Consider the following 21,127-nt stretch of genomic DNA (forward strand, 5'->3'; position numbering starts at 1 on the left):
GAATTCGGGCTTTAAAGATGCTTTCAGGAGCGAAATGGAAATTTCTCTTTTCTCGGAGGGGACCTACCTTGCCGAGCGATTGCAAATTAACCCTGTGTGTTCCTCAGTGGGTCCTACATCCACCAGCCTCAGAGGACACTGTCCCCCAGGCCTCCACCTGAGCTCCCTGTCGTTCCCAGAACTGAACAGATCCGCTCAGGCCACACTGAATCCGAGGTGGGGGAAGTCTGACGCAGTGGCAGCAGCTCACTCCAGCCGGGCACAGTGGTATCCAGTCGCCTGGCATCCAGGTTGGCTCCGGAGGCTGAGGCAGGAGGATGGCGGGCGAGTGTGAGGCCGGCCTCCACAACTTAGTGAGACAGTGACTCAAAATAAAAACACCAAAGAGAGCGAGGGATAGAGCACCATGGTAGAGCATCCCCTGGGCTCCATCCCTAGTACCGCAATAAATGAGAAAAATTGCTGCTGAATTTGGTTTACAAATATCAGATTTTGGGGGGAGGAATTTTGCATCTATGTTCATGGGGGATATTGACCTCGGTTTTTTCTTTTCTTTTTTTTTCATTCCTTGTAGAATCTTTACCTGATGCTGTCATCAAGATAATGCTGGCTTCATAGAACATATTAGAAAACATTTCTTTCTCTTTATTTTTTTATTTTTTATTTTTTTGGTAAGAGTTTGAGATGCATTTGGTTTTATTTTTTATTTTTTGGCACTAGGGATTGAACCCAGGGGTGCTTACCCACTGAGCCCCATCCCCAGCCCTTTTTATATTTTATTTAGGGACAGGGTCTCACTGAGTTGCTCAGGGCCTCACTAAATTGCCGAGGCTGGCCTCCAACTGGAGATCCTCCTGCCTCAGCCTCCCGAGCCCCTGGGATGACAGGCGGGCACCACTGCGCCCAAGTGAGAAAAATAGATGACTTCTGTTTTTCTTTATCCACTATTGTCTTGAGTCTCTCCGTTGATGCAGCTGTACTAATATTCTAACTGATACAACATTAGATCATCCCGTGCCCAGCTGTGAGTGTTCAGCTGAGGTCGGAGGCCATGAGGACACAAGGGCTCCCAGGGAACCCTGGGTGACTTTCTCCTCCTGAGCAGCAGTACAGAAGGCAAGGTTGGCTTGATTCCAGGCTTGGGGGTTCAAAGGTCAGATGGGACAGAGGTCAAGGCAGGCAGGGAGCAAAAGAGTGGGGAACCAAATGACTGAGGGCATCCGTCTTGGGCTGGAGAGAGGAGAGGTTGAAGGACTTCAGGTGAAATATGACGGGAGTGAGAAACTGAGACACGGCAGAAATGGGATTGTCCAGTGCACGCACAGTTCCGGAATGTACTTCTCCATATGATAATGGGTCTGGCTTTTTATTACCTATTAGTGGATAAAAACATAATTCAAGCCCTGCACGGTGACATATGCCTGTCATCCCGGTGGCTTGGGAGGCTGAGGCAGGAGGATCGCAAGGTGGAGGCCAGCCTCAGCAACTTAGTGAGGCCCTGAGCAACTCAGCAAGACCCTGGCTCTAAATAAAATAGAAAAAGGGGCTGGGGACGGGGCTCAGGGGTTAAGTGCCCCTGGGTTCAATCCATAGTATAAAAATAAAGAGCATGGATTCAACAGTGTGTGTGTGTGTGTGGGGGGGTGTTTTCTAGAACCTTCTTTGAATTCATAACAAGTCTTATCTAGAAGCTGGTTTGTAGACTGTGTACCAGGTTCCAAAATTAAAATTAAAATGGTAAATATGTGTTCTCCACCTTCATCATGTAAAGCAGTCGAGGGAAAGAGGCAACCATCAACTCAATAATTATGTCAATAATCAGAGTAAAATAATTAGATTTAAAAGTCAGACTAGAGAGGACAAAGAAATCATAGGGGAATCAGAAACACCTGCAGCTGGACTGGATCTCAGGCGTGTCTTAGCCTTCATGTAAGCTCGCTTATCTCTGGCGCACACCTCTAATACCAGCGGCTTTGGAGGCTGAGGCAGGAGGATCACAAGTTGGAGGCCAGCCTCAGCCACTTGGCAAGGCCCTAAGCAACTCAGTGAGACCCTGTCTCTAAATAAAATACAAAAATGGGCTGGGGATGGGGCTCAGTGCTTTAGAGCCACTGGCTTCAATCCCCGGTACCAAACAAACACCCCCCAAAATGCTACTCGGGGCCACCCACCACCTGGGCTCAGCTCCTGAGCCAGGGAGCAAAACCCAGGGCTCCATCCTTCTGCGCTCACATCCCCCTCAGAGTGAGCCGGAAGCACCTGTTGCCGGGGAAGCCAACGCAGTGACACAGCCGGAAGTGTGTGGGCGGAGCTCTACCGGCAGCTGGCGATGAGCGCATGCCTGAGCCAATGGAGAGCGGCGGCGCTCCGATATCCTCCAATGGGGCGCCGACGGAGGCGGGCTCTTGCGAGCCGCCCTAGTAACGGCCGCATGGTAACCCCCGGGGCCGCCGGGGGCGCGGGATAGCGGCGGCTCGTGGCTCGGCGGCGGCTTGGGCTCCCGGGCGGCACCATGAAGATCGAGGAGGTGAAGAGCACCACGAAGACGCAGCGCATCGCCTCGCACAGCCACGTGAAGGGGCTGGGGCTCGACGAGAGCGGCCTGGCCAAGCAGGCGGCCTCGGGGCTCGTGGGCCAGGAGAACGCGCGGGAGGTGCGGGCCGGGGCGCGGGCTGCGGGGACCCGCGGGGGGACCGTCCCGGGGGTTCGTCGCCGACTCCGCGATCGACAGTGTCACCTTGGTGCCCGGGGTTGCCCGCGGAGCCACATCGCGGCCCTTTTTTTTTTTCTTTATTCCGAGACAGGGTCTGGCTGAGCTGTTGAGGCTGGCCTCCACTTGCAGTCCTCCTGCCTCAGCCTCCAGGTGCCCTGGGGTGACAGGCCTGCGCCACCGCGCCAAGCATCCTTTAAGTGGCCACTGCACCAAGTCCCTGGAATCCCGTTATTTTATTATTATTATTATTATTATTATTATTATTATTATTATTATTTGCAGAAGAAAAAGTTGAGAAGGGAGAGGTCACCCCGCCCATCCATTGGCCACCCAGTTTAGTAATGATGGCGGGGGGTTTGCACTCCACCGCCTCTAAGCTGCTGGACCCTAGAGTCATGGCCCGTGGTCTCCCTGGAGGCTGAGCAGCTACACAAACCTGCAATTTATATGAGGTTGTGACTGTAGCCTTGGAGCCTCCTATTAACAGAAAGGGTCTCTGTCTCTTTTTTGGGGGGTGTGGGGGGTGCCAGGGATTAAACTCGGGGGGCCCTGAACCCCTGAGCCCGTCCCCAGCCCTATTTTGTATTTTATTGAGAGACAGGGTCTCACTGAGTTGCTTAGGGCCTCGCTAAGTTGCTGAGGCTGGCCTCCACCTGGCGATCCTCCTGCCTCAGCCTCCCGAGCCGCTGGGATCACAGGTGTGGGCCACTGTGCCCGGCAGACTTTTCTCTCTTGCCTCCACTATTGGGGCATCCAGTGCCTGGAGGGTGCTGGCGCCCAGGGTTGGTTGGACGAGTGTGTGAATCGTGTGGATCAGAGACTGCATTTCCCCCCCCCCACTGACACATAGTGAGCATTTCTCCCCTCTGTGCTGCAGGCATGTGGCGTCATAGTCGAGTTAATCAAAAGCAAGAAGATGGCGGGAAGAGCCGTGCTGTTGGCCGGACCTCCGGGAACTGGCAAGGTACCCGTGTTCTCTCATTTATTTCTGCTGCCCAAGAGGACGATCCTCACGTCGAAGCCCAAATGGAATTCATGTCTGAACTAGTCTTTGTTTAGCGACATGGGTCATACGTGTGTTTAAAGAAGGAGTCTGATCTCAAACTCAGGCTTCTAGAATTAAAATCATCCTGGCCAGAGGGAGAGGAAAGCCCTCAGAGGGGTCTGGTTGCTGGGATTGTCCTTTAACTCTTTCAAGTGTCTTTGCTTTGGAAATGCATCTCTCTTTCTTTTTCTTTTTGTACCAGTGATTGAATTTGGGGACACTAAGCCACATCCCCCCCTTTTTTGTGTGTGTGTGTGTATTTTATTTAGAGACAGGGTCTCGTTAAAGTTGCTAAGGGCCTTGCTAAGTTGCTGAGGCTGGCCTCCACCTTGCGATCCTCCTGCCTCAGCCTCCTGAGTGGCTGGGATCATAGGCGTGCACCAGTGTGCCCACCTGGAAATGCATTTCTGTTGGTCCAGGGCCTTGTAAAGATCTGTGACGGGTTGTGGCTGTGACTCAGTAGCAGTGCTTGCCTCGAATGTGTGAGGCACTGGGTTTGATCCTCAGCACCACATAAAGAATTAAAATAAAGATATTGTGTCCATCTACAATTAAAAAACTATTTAAAAATCTTCTGTGGCATCTTATTTGAGGGGGGGAAATGAGTCAGCCTGCATTTTTCCTAAGGCTAACTTTGCACACCACTATTTTGGCTATGCGTGTGATTGAAAAATATTAGAAACGTGGTTTTGATCTTAAAAGAGGCTTCTAGTCTTTTCTGGGTAGAGAAACAGGAAGTCTCCTGGCGGCACAAAATGACTCAGTTGAGGTCTGAGCTTCTAACTGCTGACTGATTTTAAACGCTGGAATTGGGCAGAGGGTTTGATGATTCCCCTTCAGAGTTGGGATTTGCAGGGAAAAGGAGCCTTCTAGGGAGGACACATGGTGGAGCTTGCTGGGATCTGCAAGGGGTCGGCCAGATCCTCAGGCTTCCCAGAGCTCCTGGTCTGGGCATGGCTTGTTCTCTGGAAGGGCCTCTTGGCCCAGGAGAATCGAGGCCTGTGCTCTTCTATGTAAAGAAGTGGCTCTTACCAGGGGTGGTGGCCCACGCCTGTCATCTCAGTGACTCTGGAGGCTGAGACAGGAGGATCCCATGGTGGAGGCCAGCCTCAGCAGTTTCGCCAGGCTCTAAGCAACTTAATGTGATCCTGTTCAAAAATAAAAAATATAAAGGTCTGGGCTGCGGCTTGGTGGGTATTGACTCATCAGCTGGGAGACCTGGGGCAGGCTCCTGACCTTTCAGAAGCAGAAATATAATCAGCTGTGAAATAAAAGCTTGAATTCTGATTCTGAAGTTGTGCATATGGAGTTGCCAGGGTGGGTTGTGTGGTGTCTGATGGTGGGTGAGGAAGTCCTGTGTCGGGGGGAAGTTTTTTGAGGCTGGAATGCCGTACGCTGTGCACTTACAGGAATATTAACTTGTCCAAGTCGTCTTCATTTTTTTGGGGGGGGGTTACCAAGAATTGAACCCCAAGAATTGAACCCAGGGGCTCTCAACCCCTGAGCCCCGTCCCCAGCCCTGTTTTCTATTTTATTCAGAGACAGGGTCTCGCTGAGTTGCTCAGGGCCTTGCTAAGTGGCTGAGGCTGGCCTCTACCTCACGATCCTCCAGCCTCAGCCTCCAGACCTGCTGGGATGACAGGGGTGCACCCCACACCCAGCTCTCAGCTTGTTAACCCATAAAATACAAGTTAGACTTCCAAGATGACAGACTATGGGAAGATCAGTGAGACCTATATAGTTCCATAGGAAAGGGTGGGTCTATGTGCCTTTCTTCTGTGACTGTTTTTGATATTTATATATATATATAATATTTCTTAGTTGTAGTTGGACACAAACCCTTTGTTTTATTTATTTATTACTTTGCGGTGCTGAGGTGCAAACCTAGGGCCCTGCACATACCAGGCAAGTGCTCTACCACTGAACCCCAGCCCAGCCCCTTCCATGAGCTTTTAATTGGAGAAAGCTAGACGGACACGAAGCCATTCCTAACCCAGTATTTATCCTATTTAGATGGAAATGTAATGGTCACCCCTTCTCTATTAGGTGGAGGGAGTTGGGGATGCTGTTCAGTGGGATGTGGTCACCGTTTTTTGACACTGGAAACTGATAATGGGGAGTTGGGGGCTGTGAAAGAACAGGGAAGAGACATCCTGGGTAGAAGGTGGGCATGAAAACCAGGCTCCGTGGCTCACACCTGTAAACCAGCAACCCGGGAGGCTGAGGCAGGAGGATCGCAAGGTGGAGGCCAGCCTCAGCCATTCAGCAAGGCCCTAAGTAACTCAGTGAGACCCTGTCTCTAAATAAATGCAAAATGGGGCTGGGGACGGGAGGGAGGAAGAAATGGCACTCAGAGGCCTGGCATTTCCCAGTCCTGGGCCCACTAGAGAACATTTGCTTTCCATAACTTGGCATTTGACGAGACGCCTGTGACATCTGGTTCTCTTTAGCATCTGCCAACCAGACTTAGGTCACCGAGCATCAATTTGTAGTTGACCACAGGGCACGGTCAGGGGGCCTTGTGCTGACCAACCCACGGCTTCCAGATTTGGACTCATGAATCATCCACTATTCGCCGCCCTTTTAACATGAATTGAAGGTCATGGAATAAATCCTTCCTGATTGATTAATATTATTTTTTTTTTGGTCCCAGGTATTGAACCCAGGGCTGCTTAACCCCTGAGCCCTGTCCCCAGCCTTTTTCTATTTTATTTAGAGACAGGGTCTCCCTGAGTTGCTCAGGGCCTTGCTAAGTGGCTGAGGCTGGCCTCCACCTTGCGATCCTCCTGCCTCAGCCTCCTGAATCTCGGGGATCATAGGTGTGCGACACCATGTTCAGCCTCTTGAATAAATTTTTTATAGATGGGTTTGGATTATGTTTTCAGGACTGTAAAATGAAAACCTTTCCTTTCTCGCCTCTGTAGACAGCCCTGGCCCTGGCGATAGCTCAGGAGCTGGGGAGTAAGGTGCCTTTCTGCCCCATGGTGGGGAGCGAAGTCTACTCCACGGAGATCAAGAAGACAGAGGTGCTGATGGAGAACTTCCGCAGGGCCATCGGTGAGTGTCACATCGGAGTGAGACATGGCTGTTGCTTCTCTGGTGCTTTGAATCCTTTCGTCTTGAAAATGCTTCTGTGACGAGTTGATTGTACTGCTGTGTTCTTTTGGTGACATTGACAAGACAGACAAGAGCAGCCAGGTGTCCCAGCAGCCCGGGAGGCTGAGGCAGGAGGTTCGCAAGATGGAGGCCAGCCTCAGCCACTTAGCGAGGCCGAGCAACTCAGTGAGACCCTGTCTCTAAATAAGATATAGAAAGGGCTGGGGACGGGGCTCATGGGGTTGAGGGCCCCTGGGTTCAATCCCTGGTACCAAAAGGAACCCCAAAAAATGTGACCAATAAGATATCACAATCTTTCAAATACCTGAATATTAATATTTTTTAAAACTTAAATTAAAAAAAAATACATTTTGGGGGCTGGGGCAGGGGCTCAGTGGTAGAGCACCCACCTAGCATGTGCAGGGTCCTGCGTCTGCTCCTCAGCACCACATAATAGTAAATAAATAAAACAAAGGTGCTGTGTCCATCTACGACTAAATAAAAATTATAATCAAGATCATTTCTGTGAGACAAAAACCTGATAAAACTGGTCTCCACACAGTTGCTTGTGTTTGAATTAAAAGGCTTTAAAATTTGAAGAAAGTAGAGGTCACCAGGCACCGTGGTTGGGAGTGGCCCCTGGGGTGGGGTGCAGTGGGGGACACAGCCGGGGCTTTTGATGGCAGCAGGTGACGAGAAACTTCTAGATCCTGCCACAGAATGAAAGGGCAGGCTGTGGACGCCCCTCAGACAGGAGCCTGCTGTCCCCGCACCTTTGAATTCCTGCGAGGCTGCAGGGGTGGGGGGGGCGGTCATCTGTCCCCGTCTGGGCCGCTTCCTTGACGTGATGAAGGTCCCTGTCAGGGACTTGGAAACCCGAGCCAGCAGATGAAACCCGTGTCATTTGTGCTGTCGTGGCCAGAGATAGCGCCCGCGGCCCCTCTCCTGGCCAACAGCCGGCCCATTGTCCGCCGGGCCTTCCCCTGTCCACTTGTCACCACCGAGAAACTTCTAAACAAATAGGAGCAGCGGAGAGACGGAGGGCCCCCTTCCCTGCCCGGAGGAATTCCATGTCACTGTCCCCTGACAGTGAGGAGGGGCCGGCATTCCATTTGGAGGAATTCTCTCTCTGCAGAATAGAAGAGGTTCTGTTAGAAAAATCAAAGTAGGCTTCAAAGCCCAGAATTTTCCAAGCTTGACAAGAGTTTTCCGATCACCTTCGTGTTGGTTGAGAAATTTATTTATTTTTTTTTGTACCAAGGATTGAACCCAGGGGCCCTCGACCCCTGAGCCCTGTCCCCAGCCCTATTTTGCATTTTATTTAGAGTCAGGGTCTCCCTGAGCTGCTGAGGGCCTCGCTAAGTGGCTGAGGCTGGCCTCCACCTGGCGATCCTCCTGCCTCGGCCTCCCGGGCTGCTGGGATGGCAGGCGTGGGCCACTGCTCCCCGTAGTGTAGCTCTGTACCCAGGATGGTGTCTCCTTTGAGGTACCAAGGTTGTTGGTGGGGAGGGGATGGATGTGGAGAGAAGGATGGTCCCACTTCTCACCGTGTCCCCATCGGCCGTGCCTCCCAGGGCTGCGGATAAAGGAGACCAAGGAGGTGTACGAGGGGGAGGTGACCGAGCTGACGCCGTGTGAGACCGAGAACCCCATGGGCGGCTACGGCAAGACCATCAGCCACGTGATCATAGGGCTCAAGACAGCCAAGGGCACCAAGCAGCTCAAGGTGGGTCCCTCCTGAGCCCTGTCCTCCGCACTGTGGCACCGGGCAGGTGACGTGACCTCTGTGTCCCCCTTTCCTTGGCCTCTGCACTGTTGATGCCACATGGGACACTCGGCTTAACACCGTGTGGTATAAAGGGACACTCGGTAGAGGGCATGTAGGTCTCTTCCTTTTCTCATTGTTCCTGGGAGTCGTGGGGTGAAGTCAAGAAATTGCTTCTGCCATCTCGTCCCCCACATGGTGACCATTGGCCAGCCGGGCACAGTGGCCCACGCCTGTCACCCCAGCGGCTCCGGAGGCTGAGGCAGGAGGATCGCAAGTTGGAGGCCAGCCTCAGCCACTCAGCAAGGCCCTCAGCAACTTAGCGAGACGCTGTCTCTAAATAAATGCAAAATGGGGCTGGGGACGGACTCAGGGCTAAGTCACCCCTAGGTTCAATCCCCAGGACTGTCCCCTACCTCCCCCGCAAAAGTCAAAGTGTGCATGATTGTGTTTGCTTTTTTCCTTTTCGTAATGTTCTATTCGTGCACTGCTGTCATTAGTGAGTCACGCTAGCTCTGTACCTGTCCCCTGCTGTGTGGCCAGGTCCCCTGCCGCAGGCCTGCGGAGGTACTTCACCTGTGGCTCCTCACAGCTGTGTGCCACTGGGGTGCGCATGCGCCGGGGATCTAATTCCCCGTTTGCAAGATCGAGGCCTCAGGCTCATAAAGAGGCTCAACAGTCGTCGTGCGTCACACGCTGGCTGAGGGGCACGGTGACCGTGAGTCCCCTGGCGCTGTGTGACCCCTGGTTGTCACCTGAGCTCTCTGGGACTCGGTTCCTCATCTCTAGACCTCACTCCATCCAGCCTAGAATTTCTCCTCTTTTCTCTGTTTTATGATTTCCTGGTTGTTTGATTCTCTGAGGTTGTCTCTTGGTCACTGCTTTATGGAGATCATAAAAATGTCACTTCTTCCAAGGGCCATTCTTCTTTTTCCTAACGGGGCCTCCATGTCGGGAGCTGGGCTCCGCCAACCTCTCTCTGTCTCTTTAATACGTCGCCTCATCACGTCCGTCCTGTGGCAATGAGGTTCTCAGGAGGTGGCCCCTTCTCAGGAACGACATCTCGAGCCAGTTCATCTGGAAAATCAACCGTAGGAAGCGCCTGAGACGGAAAGAGAAAAATTGTCCTCCTCCACACAGGACAGAGGACGCAGGAACACAGTGGGAATTTTAGTCATCCATCGGTCTGCTTCCGACAGCTCCTCCAAGAAAAGAGCAGAACGGAGAAGAGGAACAATTTCTTCCCAAATAAATATCTCTGAGCCGAGGGCGGTGGCCCGCACCTGTGATCCCAGCAGCTCCGGAGGCTGAGGCAGGAGGATCGCGAGTTGGAGGCCAGCCTCAGCCACAGCGAGGCCCTGAGCAACTCAGCGAGACCCTGTCTCTAAATAAAAGACCAAATAGGGCTGGGGACGGGGCTCAGGGGTTAAGAGCCCCTGAGTTCAATCCCTGGTGCCCTCCACATGTTTTCCCACGTGTGACATGTTGGGACAGAAGGACCTCAGGGACGTTGTGAAGTTTTCAAGTGTCTGAGTTGGAAGGAGGCTAACGAATCTTGGCCTGGGGACTCCCCAGCCCTGGTCCTGTGTGTGTGGCCCACGGGACTTTTATGTGTGGCCCAGTTCACACCCCCCCCCCATCTTAATTCTAGCACATGAGGGACCTCATTCCCATGAATGGCCACCTGCTGACCTCTCCCTGGCCTTCGGCCACCACGTACTGACTTTGTTTCTGGATTGGCCTTTTGGGGGTCCCCTCCCGCCGAGGGAGCCCTGCAGTGGGTGTTGACTCTGGACTCTCTCTGGGACAGAGCTCAGGTGTGTGTCCCCAGGTGGCCCTCTGTAGCAGCTGCCCAGTGCACACCTCGTGGGGAAGAGCAAGGCCCTGTAGACACCGTCACCCCGGGATGTGTGCACAGCCCTGGGAACTGGAGGCCGCGGGGATCTGCTTTTCTGTGGTCCTGGGACTCGAACCCAGGGCCCTGGCCGTGGTGAACCAGCGCCCTGCCACTGAGCTGCCCCCAGCCCCAGGGCCTAGCTGCGTGGTCTCGACTGGCCTCCACCTTCGTGATCCTCCTTCCTCAGCCTCCGACCGAGACAGTGTGGGGGGATTCCAGCTTATGTTGCCCTTCAGAGCTGGACTCCTCTGTGGGTGCTTCTGGGCGCTGTCACCTAGAGGAGGAGCCCGAGGCCCAGAGAGCCGGGGTCACGGGCCACGTCAAATGCAGCCTCGGGTGGCTAGGCAGGAAGCTCTGGGGCCCCCAGCCGGAGGACTGGCGCTGCGGTGGCGATCCTGAGGGGTGCCGTGGGGCGGGGCCACGGACAGGTCCCCTCTGAGGACAGCCGGGTCCCTGTGAGAATGCCCCTCCCACTTTGCAACCCCTGAAGTCAAGGCCAAGAGGAGTAGTGGTGACCGTCTCTTGTCCCCTACAGGCAGACACGGTCACCCTCAGGTTCCCCTCCTGGTGGGCTAAGCCCCCAGTCCAGGCTGTTGTGCCCTGTCACGTGCCCTCACACCCTCCCGCTCCCAGGGTCGCTGGCTGCCTGGGGTGTCTGTCTGTCTGTCTGTCTGTCTGTGTGTCTGTCTCTCTCTCTGTTTAGTCCTGTGAATTGAACTCAGGAGGGCCTAAGCCGAGAGCCCGGTGCCTGCCTTTTTTATTTTGCTTTGTGTTGTTTTGAAAGAACTCTCCCCTCGCTGAGTGGCTGAGGCTGGCCTCCACCTTGCGATCCTCCTGCCTCAGCCTCCTGAGTCCCTGGGATGACAGGTGGGCACTGCTGCGCCCGGCCCCTCAGGTCTCTTCGGGCAAGGTGCCTTCCCTCGGGGTCAGAAGGAACGGGAACATGCATCACGTCCTCTGAGTCCCCCTTTGTCTGGTTGGCTTTGGTTTTAGCTGGACCCCAGCATTTTTGAAAGTCTCCAGAAGGAGCGAGTGGAGGCCGGGGACGTCATCTACATCGAGGCCAACAGCGGGGCCGTGAAGGTACGTCTGCTCCCCGGGGATAGCGCCGCGCCTGAGGGTCTGCCAGGGGGACCTGGGGGACCAGGGCGTCACTTTCCTCAGTGTGCATGGGGGGGGGGCAGCAGCTGTCCCTTGACCTAAGTCAACTTGGCTTCTCTGCTTCCTGTCCTCGTGACCTCAGCAGGCAGAGTGTTAAGACCCAGACCCTTGGGGGACAGGGACCAGACAGCCTTCGTCCCTTCCCGCTGCACCAGGTGGTGTCTTCCATCTTCCTTTATCTCCCTGGTGACCCTCCCTGAGTCCTGAGCCTGGGGACCGGCGCCAGGCGGCTCCTCCTCTATCTGATGCTGTGTCCCGCGGTGGCCGCGCCTCCCGGGTAATGGATGAGCCTCAGGCCTCGTGTCACCCATAAATCACCACAGAGAGGAGCCCGCCCCGCCCCAGTGAGTCCCCTGGAGGCTCCTTTATCAGGAGCAAAAAGAAAGGGCAGAGAATGTTCTAGAAAGTCTCAGGTGCCGTCTGGGCGGGTCTGGGAGCCCAGCGAGGCGCAGGCGGAGGGCACCTCGGGGGCGTCAGTGGGCAGGGGGACCTCTCTGCCCCTGAGCCCCGTGTGCTGAGGGTGCCCGGGGCTCTGTTGGCAGAGGCAGGGCCGCTGCGACACCTACGCCACCGAGTTCGACCTGGAGGCCGAGGAGTACGTGCCCCTGCCCAAGGGCGACGTGCACAAGAAGAAGGAGATCATCCAGGACGTGACGCTGCACGACCTGGACGTGGCCAATGCCAGGCCCCAGGTACAGGCCCCGGGAACAAGGGCCTCCCTCCTGGAGGCCGCCGCGGCTGTTCCCTGTGGGAGGTTGAGCAATGAGCACGACAGCAGCTTTGGCCCCTTTGTCCTGGTGCCCAGGCGCTGTCACAGCCCCGTCCCCAGCCCTTTTTCTATTTTATTTAGAGACAGGGTCTCGCTGAGTGCCTCAGGGCCTCACTAAGTGGCTGAGGCTGGCCTCCACCTTGCGATCCTCCTGCCTCAGCCTCCCGAATTGCCAGGATTTTTACAGACACGTGCCACTGCGCACGGCTCTGCTTGGTTCTTGCAGGTCAGGGGAGACCTCTAGGATCCCTCTGTGCTTAGGAGCCCCTCATCCTTCCCAGGGGAGCTGTGCTGGGCCTGTCCACCTCAGGGTTCCAAGTGGAGTGACATCAGGGACCCACAGGACACAGGAGGATGGGCTTTGGTAGCTGCCTTAGATAGTCCTCTCTCCTGCAGGGGGGACAAGACATCCTGTCCATGATGGGCCAGTTGATGAAGCCAAAGAAGACAGAGATCACAGGTAGGACACGTGGCGAGGCCTCCCCAGCCCTGTTTCCATTTTATTTAGAAACAGGGTCTCGCTGAGTTGCTCAGGGCCTCGCTAACTGGCTGAGGCTGGCCTCCACCTTGCGATCCTCCTGCCTCAGCCTCCCCAGCTGCTGGGATGAGAGGCCTGGGCTACAGTACCTGCCCATCTCTTCCCCAATTTTATGTCCTTCTCGGGCCCATGACCTCTTTACTCCCTGAAAACATAAGTTAAACATGAATCCACTGTCGCCTTGAGGCCTCGCAGCCGCCTGAGCTCCTCAGCGAGTGGCCAAGAGCAGATTCCGTCTCTAACTCGGTTTTGACAGCCCGCGTGATGGCTCCGGGCGAGGACAGGCCTCAGATCCTGGTTCTTTGTGAGCAGCTCCATCCCAGTGACAGCGGGCGCTGGTCTGGAAGATGAGGGCTGTGACCTGAGGCGGGCCCGCCGTTCCGCAGGGGCTGATGGTTTTGGGGCGGACCCTCGGTGCTCAGGTTTCCCGGCACAGGATTGTCACTGCACTTGATTGAAAGTTAATTAACCTGAGCATTGTCACACAGGGCCCCCAAAAAGGGGCTGGTGCAGCAGAGGAGAATTTGCATATGAAAACGCATCTCCCTGGGGCTCCCAACTGGATGGCTCCAAGGAAGGTTTTTTGTGGCATTTCGGTGCCATGATGCCTGTTTTTTTGGGGTGGGGTACAGGGATTGAACCCAGGGGCTCTTAACCCCGGAGCCCCATCCCCAGCCCTTTTTACCTCATATTTAGAGACAGGGTCTCGCTGAGTTGCTTAGGATCTTGCTCAGTGGCTGAGGCTGGCCTCCAACCTGCGATCCTCCTGCCTCAGCCTCCCATTCTGCTGGGGTGACAGGCCTGCGCCCCTGCACCCGGCCTGATTCCTGTTTTCAAATGATGACACCCAAACTGGGATGGGTCAGTACCCAGCCGGGGTCAGAGCCAGGAGGAGAAGCAGGCTGCAGGGTTGGTCTGGAGGGAATCGAGGTGGGGAGAAGAGAGGTGACATTTCCCCCGCCGGCTGTCACCCTGCCCGTCTCCGTCTCCTAGACAAACTCCGGGGCGAGATCAACAAGGTGGTGAACAAGTACATCGACCAGGGCGTGGCCGAGCTGGTCCCCGGCGTGCTGTTCGTGGACGAAGTGCACATGCTGGACATCGAGTGCTTCACCTACCTGCACCGAGCTCTCGAATCTTCCATCGCCCCCATCGTGATCTTTGCCTCCAACCGAGGCAACTGTGTCATCAGGTAGGTGCTGCCGGCTCCCGGCTCCCCGGGTCTGTGCCCACCCACGACGTCTCAAGTCAGGATGGGACGAAGGGAGCGCACGGTGACCCTGAGCCTGTCCCTGATGGGCAGGGTTTCCACGGGTCCGAGGCTCAACGTCCCTGTGGGGAGCAAAGGCCCGAGGAGGCGGGGCCACTCTGGTGACCTGAGCCCGCTTCATCATCTCACTCAGCACGATCGTCTCCAGCTCCACCCATTTATCTGCAAATGCCATCATTGCATCCTTCTTGATGGCTGCGTAATATTCCACTGTGTATATGGACCCCAGTTTCTTTATCCGTCCATCTGCTGAGGGGCACCTAGGCTGGCTCCATAGCTCAGCTGCTGTGTATTGAGCTGCTATAAACACTGACAAGGACACAGGTCTCTCCAGTAACAAAACCAGTAAGGACAGCAGTGCCTTTGTCCCAGACCTTCCCTGGGACACAGTGGTGCCTCTGCACAGCTGCCCCAGGCCATGGGGATGGGGGGTCTGCTGCAGAATGGCTTGGACACATCTTTAGCACAGCGGCCGTGCCACCTGCGCCACAGCTGGGTGACGTTCCTGGGCTCCCAGGCCCTCCCTGGGCCCCTGCGCTAGAGGCCTCCCCGCCAGCAGCCGAGGGCCGTGGGGACAAGCCCTGAGAATGCACGCTGGGGTGGGAGTTAGAAAAGGATCCCATGGTCCGAGTGTCTTGGGACGGCTAGAGCCGGAAGTGACCCCCCCATGGGCCCAGACTGGCTGCTGGGAATTTGGTGGCTCTCCGTGGAGAAGCCCTGTCTCAGGAGCTAGAGGGCCACAGCACCAGGCCCCCGCGGGTCCCTGCCAGTGGCCGTTCCCCTGCCCTTGGGATCTAAGCGAGTGACCCAGGCTCATGGGCAGCGTTGTGTGGTCGGGTCCCCCAAGTCCCCTGACGCCAGCTGCTGCAGCCTGGTGTCAGCCCGCCCGGCTGCCCCAGGAGCACCTGGTTTCAAGGCCCACCCCCCGCCTGCTCCATTTAGAGTCAGGGTCTCGCTGAGCTGCTTATTTAGCACCTTGCTTTTGCCGAGGCTGGCCTCCAGCTACGATCCTCCTGCCTCGGCCTCCCAAGTTGCTGGGAGGCACTTGAACTTCCGGTGGCTGAGGAGTGCCCACCGCGTGGCACATTCCCCAGCTCATGGATCTGTGCACCTGTCACCCGGAGCACGTCGGGTGGTTTGGCTGTGGGAGTGACGCCGCTGCAGATGTGTGGGGACCGCAGTTTCTTTTGGATCTGTGTGGAGGGGGGAGCTGCTGGGTCACACGGCACCGCTGACCTTCCAAGGACCTGCCAGAGGACGGCTTCATTGCCACACTCCTTCCGGGAATGTCTGAGGGTCTGGGTTTTTCCGCGTGCCACTCGATGTCTGTTACTGTCCCACTGTAGATGTCCTGGTGGGTGTGCAGTGGCCTCTCACTTGATTTGCATTTCCCAAGGGCCAGCAATACTGCATTTTTATTTATTGGCTATTTGTGTATCTTTGTAAAAATATCTGTACGTATCCTTGCCCCTTTTTTATTCATGTTATCTTTTTGTTGTTGAATTGTAAGAGCTCTTTATATATTGTGGATACTAGACGTTTATCCTGTGTGTGATTTGTATTTTCTATTCTCAGGGTAGTCTTTTCAGTGTTTGAACAGGGACTTTGACATAAACGAGTTTTGAATTTTGATTTAAAGCCCCAGTTGATTGTGCTCAGTGGTGGCTCAGTGGTGGAGTGCTTGCCCAGTGTGCCCAAGGCCCTGGGTTCCAGCCCCAGCATCACATACACATACAAAAAAACAAAGAATTGCAGTTAGTCTGCTTTTTCTTTTGTATTTTTGGCCTCATATTTAAGAAATCATTGTCCAGCCAGGAGCAGTGGCGCACTCCTGTGATTCCAGCGGCTCAGGAGGCTGAGGCAGGAGGATCACGAGTTGGAGGCCAGCCTCAGTGCAGCCCCAAGCAACTCAGCGAGACCCTGTCTCTAAACAAAAATTTAAAAAGGCTGGGGACGGGGCTCTGTGGTGGAGCCTCCCAAAATCAGCGAAAAGGAGGTTCTCTGGGGCCACCTGAGGGTCAGCGTATTACCTGTCCCTGGCTCGGCTTCCTTGGGGTCACCCCCTCGCTCTCTGTGGCTGTCAGTGTCCCCTTCCCGGTTCCCAGTGTCCAGCATCTTGTCTCAGACAAGCGTGGGTGACGGGACTCCTCTTGGCCTTCACAGGGGCACCGAGGACGTCACCTCTCCCCACGGGATCCCCCTGGACCTGCTGGACCGCGTGATGATCATCCGCACCATGCTCTACTCGCCGCAGGAGATGAAGCAGGTGCGCCCCTGTCGCCGTCCCCTCCCGCCTTCCCTGCCGGCCCCCACCACCCTGGGCCGCTCCTATTACCCAGAGGCTCTGTCCCCGCGTCTGCAGGGTGGGTGGGTTACGGGGACACTGTCCAGTGTCCCAGAGCCTCTGTTCCCCTGGGTCTTGCCTGTTCTCACCTTTAACCCCCTTTGGCCAAGTTTGAGGGAGAGAATAAGAAACAGGGACCTGCCAACAGCCAGGGACCAAACCAGGGCCCTCGTCCCTGAGCCCGTCCCCAGCCCTGTTCTGCATTTTATTGAGAGACAGAGTCTCACTGAGCAGCTCAGGGCCTTGCTTTTGCTGAGGCTGGCCTCCACCTTGCGATCCTCCTGCCTCGGCCTCCCCAGTGCTGGGATGACAGGCCTGTCATTCTCTGAGCCCGGGTGAAGGGCTTTGCTGGGGCACCTTGCAGCAGTGGTGGCCTGCATGGGGGTTGCTTCCTGGGGTGCACGCTGGCCTGGTCACCTGGACCCCACCCTGCTGGCCTCGCAGCATGCTCAGCCTCCCTGGGTCCCTGGCTCTGTCCCTCTGGACAGCCGGCGGGCAGGCTCAGACACAGCTGGAGGACTGGGTGTCCCCAGTCCCCGGGCCTCCACCCCTGGAGTGTTTTTATGGCTCTAATTGAAGCCTGGGCTCCTTGAGACCTTGTTTACGAAGCTGCCAGAGTGACAAATCCCCGTGTGGACCAGGCGCCAGGCCCCGGTTATCTCGGCCGAGCCACACGCCACCTCATCACCGCCCCTTAACACCCAGCGCCCCCGGGACCCCGCGCACCGAGCCCGGCCTCCCGCCGTGGCCGCCCCGCAGCTCCCCAGGACCCCGCGACAGGCGTCACCGGCTGACAGATGACATGGCCCCCGATGCTGTGCGGGCTGCCGGATCCCGGGGACACTTTCTGATTTATTGGCGCGTCCTGTTCCCCTCGCAAATAAAAATGGCTCCTCTCGGTCCCAGGCTGCGGAGGAAGGCTGGAGCCCCGGGGGTTGGGGTGCAGGGACACAGGGGGACACCAGGCACTCTTTAGTCAGTGAGCAGGACACCGGCCATGCAGGTGGCCCGGGTCTCCCAGAGGGTGCAGCCAGCCTCCCAGTCCCCAGTCCTGCAGCATGAGACGCTGCACAGGGTCATTTTAAAGCACTGGATAAAGGGGACATTTGGGCCCTGTCACTTATTTATTTGGTACCAGGGATTGAACTCAGGGGCACTCCACCCCTGAGCCCCGTCCCCAGCCGTTTTTACATTTTATTTAGAGACAGGGTCTCGCTGAGTGGCTCAGGGCCTCTCTAAGTGGCGGAGGCTGGCCTCTACCTTGCGATCCTCCTGCCTCAGCCTCCTGATGCTGAGATGACAAGTGTGGGCCACTGTGCCTGGGGCCCGGACACTGTTGATCGTGTTTTTTTTTCTCTGAAAGATCATTAAGATCCGAGCCCAGACGGAGGGGATCAACATCAGCGAGGAGGCGCTCAACCACCTGGGGGAGATCGGCACCAAGACCACTCTGAGGTGAGGCTGTGGCCTCCTGGGCCCAGGTGGAGGCTGCCCAGGGCTCAGGCTGTGTCTGGGTTTCTAGGTGTGACAAGTCCCGGGACACTGTGGCCTAGGCTGCTGAGCGTCTGCGGTGGCTTGTAAAAGCTAGATTGACGAGAGAGGTCCCCCTTGTCCTGCCGCTGACACTCCCTCTGCAGGAGGTCACTAACTCTGCCACTGTCCTCTGGGACAGGAGATGGACAGAGCCAGAGCCTGGGCTCCGTGGGGGCCTCGCCAGCCCAGCCTCTCCCCTGGCCCCTGGCTCCTGCCCAGGTGCCCGAGGACAGTGGGCTCTCCAGACCAGGGACGGTGTCCCCGACAGCCCACAAGGCCCTGTGACCAATTTCCTCAACTTCCGCGTGTCCCTGGGGTCTGGCTGAGGTCACAGCTGCAAGCCGCCTTGGGTGGGGGATGACTTTGAAGACCTTTCTTAGCTGGAGACGCACGGGGCCTTTATTTGTATTTATCTACTTTTATGTGGTGCGAGGAGCAAACCCAGGGCCTCGCAAGTGCTAGGCAGGTGCCCTGCCCCTGAGCCCTGTCCCCAGCCCTTTTTGTATTCTATTTAGAGATAGGGCCTCGCTAAGTGGCTGAGGCTGGCCTCCACCTTGCGATCCTCCTGCCTCAGCCTCCTGAGCCCCTGGGAAGCCACTGTGCCCAGTCTGGGGAGTTTCTAGACTAGGGTTAAGGTGTGAGGACCAGCCCTTACGTCACACCAGTGGCCTCTCTGTTGGGGCTGTGACTGTGATGTTCCCAGTCATGGAAGCTCTGTCCTTTGCTGACCCCTGGCCCGACGGTCCGCGGCAGGTACTCGGTGCAGCTGCTGACCCCAGCCAACCTGCTGGCCAAGATCAACGGGAAGGACAGCATCGAGAAGGAGCACGTGGAGGAGATCAGCGAGCTCTTCTACGACGCCAAGTCCTCGGCCAAGATCCTGGCTGACCAGCAGGACAAGTACATGAAGTGACCCGGATGACTGCACGGGAGACTGCGGCCCCCCGAGGGCAGCGTGCACGGCCTGGGCCCGGCCCGCCCCACTCACGTGAGGTCTGCGCTGTGGTTAGTTGTGTCTGAAGAGCATTTATTTTTTTTTTAAATTATAACTTTTACGATTGCTTTGGTAGAATCCTCCCTCCCTGAGGTGTTTTTAAATAAAATCTTACATGTCACTTGGGTGTCACCTCCCCTCCCCCTCCCTCCTTTGAACTTTTTTTGGTGGGGGGTACCTGGGATTCAACCCAAGGACATTTTTATTTAGAGACAGGGTCTTGCTGAGTTGCTCAGGGCCTCGCTAAGTGCCTGAGGCTGGCCTCCACCTTGCGATCCTCCTGCCTCAGCCTCCCGAGCCACTGGGATCACAGGTCGTACCTTAATTATCTGTTATTGTGATATTTCTTCCAACATGGCCTGGTCTCGAGGCCAAAGGTGTGGGTTCTGGGCCCTGTCCCCAGGAGGGTGCCTCCATGTCCCCCACTGCGTGCTGTTGGGATTTCTCTCAGGTCCAGGCCCTGGGACAAGCTCACTGTGGCGCAGGGGACAGCGGGGCCAGGGTGAATCCTGAGCTTTCCCTCCACCTCTGCCCACTGTCTCCTCGTCCGCTCGGTCCCATGTCCCCACACCCTGGCAGTGAGGTCAACACAGGGGGCTGGGATCGGCCACCTGCGGGTTCCAAGTCACTGAGGTCAGTGTGCAGCCACCGAGCCCAGGACGCCACCCTCCACAGGTGACAGGAGACGAGGGACCTGGTGGGTCTGAAGCCGTCCCCTCGACCCAGCCAGGAGGTGGCGGTCAGCACCAACAGGACGCGTCCACAGCGAGTGCTTCAGCAGACACAAGGGCACAGGGGCTCCCCACACCCAGGGTCCTGGTCAGGCCATGAGCTCACCTGAGGGACCCGGGGGACAGCACCTGACCAGTCCTTCCCCCAAACCATTGAGGTCACCAAGAACAAGGGCCATCGAAGGTCACAGCCCAGAATAAGCCTCTAGAGATGGGACAACAAGGTCCCTGGCTGGGATTTCAGGACACAAAAAGGGGCATCAGGTCAAACAGAAGGCGTGGTGCAGGTGGTGACTGGGCGCCAACTACAGAGGACGACAGGTGACACACAGGAACACTCTCCACCGTCACACTGCTCTGCAAATCTGAAACTGCTCCCCTTGTGGCAGTGGACATCCAACCCAGGGCCTCACGTGGTTGTAAAATGTTCCAAGAAGCCAGGTGCAGTGGTCACACCTGTCATCCCAGCAGCTCAGGAGGCTGAGGCAGGAGGATCGCAAGGTGGAGGCCAGCCTCGGCCACTTAGCGAGGCCCTCAGCAGCTCAGTGAGACCCTGTCTCTAAATAAATGCAAAATAGGGCTGGGGACGGGGCTCAGGGGTTGAGGGCCTCTGGGTTCAATCCCTAGTGTCCCCCAAAAGATGGAAGCCGAGTGGCCGTGAGAGCCCAGAGCGCCCTGGGCCGCACCCCTCCCTTGGTGACCTCTAAGGGCAGGTTCCGCCCTGGCCCCTCCTCTGACCCAGGCCCCAACCTTTCCCAGGAACAGGCCAGAGGCCATGGTGACAGCAGGCCCCAGCTGGGGGTTGGGACAGAGGTGCCCTGGCAACCAGAGGGGGGTGTGGTCTTCTGCTTCCTGCTCCTCAGGTGTCAGGGAGGTGGCCCTGGGTGGGCAGGTTGGGTGGCCTGCATTTCCTCCGAGTCCCCGAGTCCCCTCTGTGGGCCCTGATGATCACACTCATCTCCCAGAGGAAGTCTTTACGAGCCGAGCCGTCCCTCGCCCACGGCGGGCAGTGTCTCCATCCATTATGGGCAGGACACAGCCTGGGCGGGAGCAGGGGATTTGTCACATCTTATCGCGCTGACACGCAATCTAGCGGCCATTACAGCACCCCCATTTTTTGTGCTATTTCAGCTCCAGCCTGAAAAATGGTTGTGATGTTTAGGTGGGGGGTGGGGGCTGGTCCCCGGAAGTGGCTCAGTGGGTCACAGCTGGGCCCAGGCTCTTGGGTGCCTCCCAGTAGGGGACTGGGTGGCCATCAATCCCTGCCCACT

At 56.5% G+C, this 21,127-nt stretch overlaps 1 protein-coding gene across 1 annotated transcript; it reads left to right on the forward strand.

Moving 5' to 3' along the window:
* The first annotated feature begins 2,404 nt into the window (after positions 1-2,404).
* Ruvbl1 (RuvB like AAA ATPase 1) lies at positions 2,405-19,246 on the forward strand. Its single transcript, XM_027954450.2, has 11 exons — positions 2,405-2,653; positions 3,591-3,677; positions 6,683-6,815; positions 8,429-8,580; positions 11,510-11,599; positions 12,220-12,369; positions 12,843-12,906; positions 13,978-14,176; positions 16,418-16,520; positions 17,962-18,053; positions 18,885-19,246. Exons 1-11 carry the CDS (start codon positions 2,513-2,515, stop codon positions 19,042-19,044), a joined length of 1,371 nt encoding a protein of 456 aa, XP_027810251.1. The 5' UTR covers positions 2,405-2,512; the 3' UTR covers positions 19,045-19,246.
* Positions 19,247-21,127: the final 1,881 nt, after the last annotated feature.

Source organism: Marmota flaviventris, chromosome 20 (assembly GCF_047511675.1).
Source record: "Marmota flaviventris isolate mMarFla1 chromosome 20, mMarFla1.hap1, whole genome shotgun sequence".
NCBI classification, from domain to species: domain Eukaryota; kingdom Metazoa; phylum Chordata; class Mammalia; order Rodentia; family Sciuridae; genus Marmota; species Marmota flaviventris.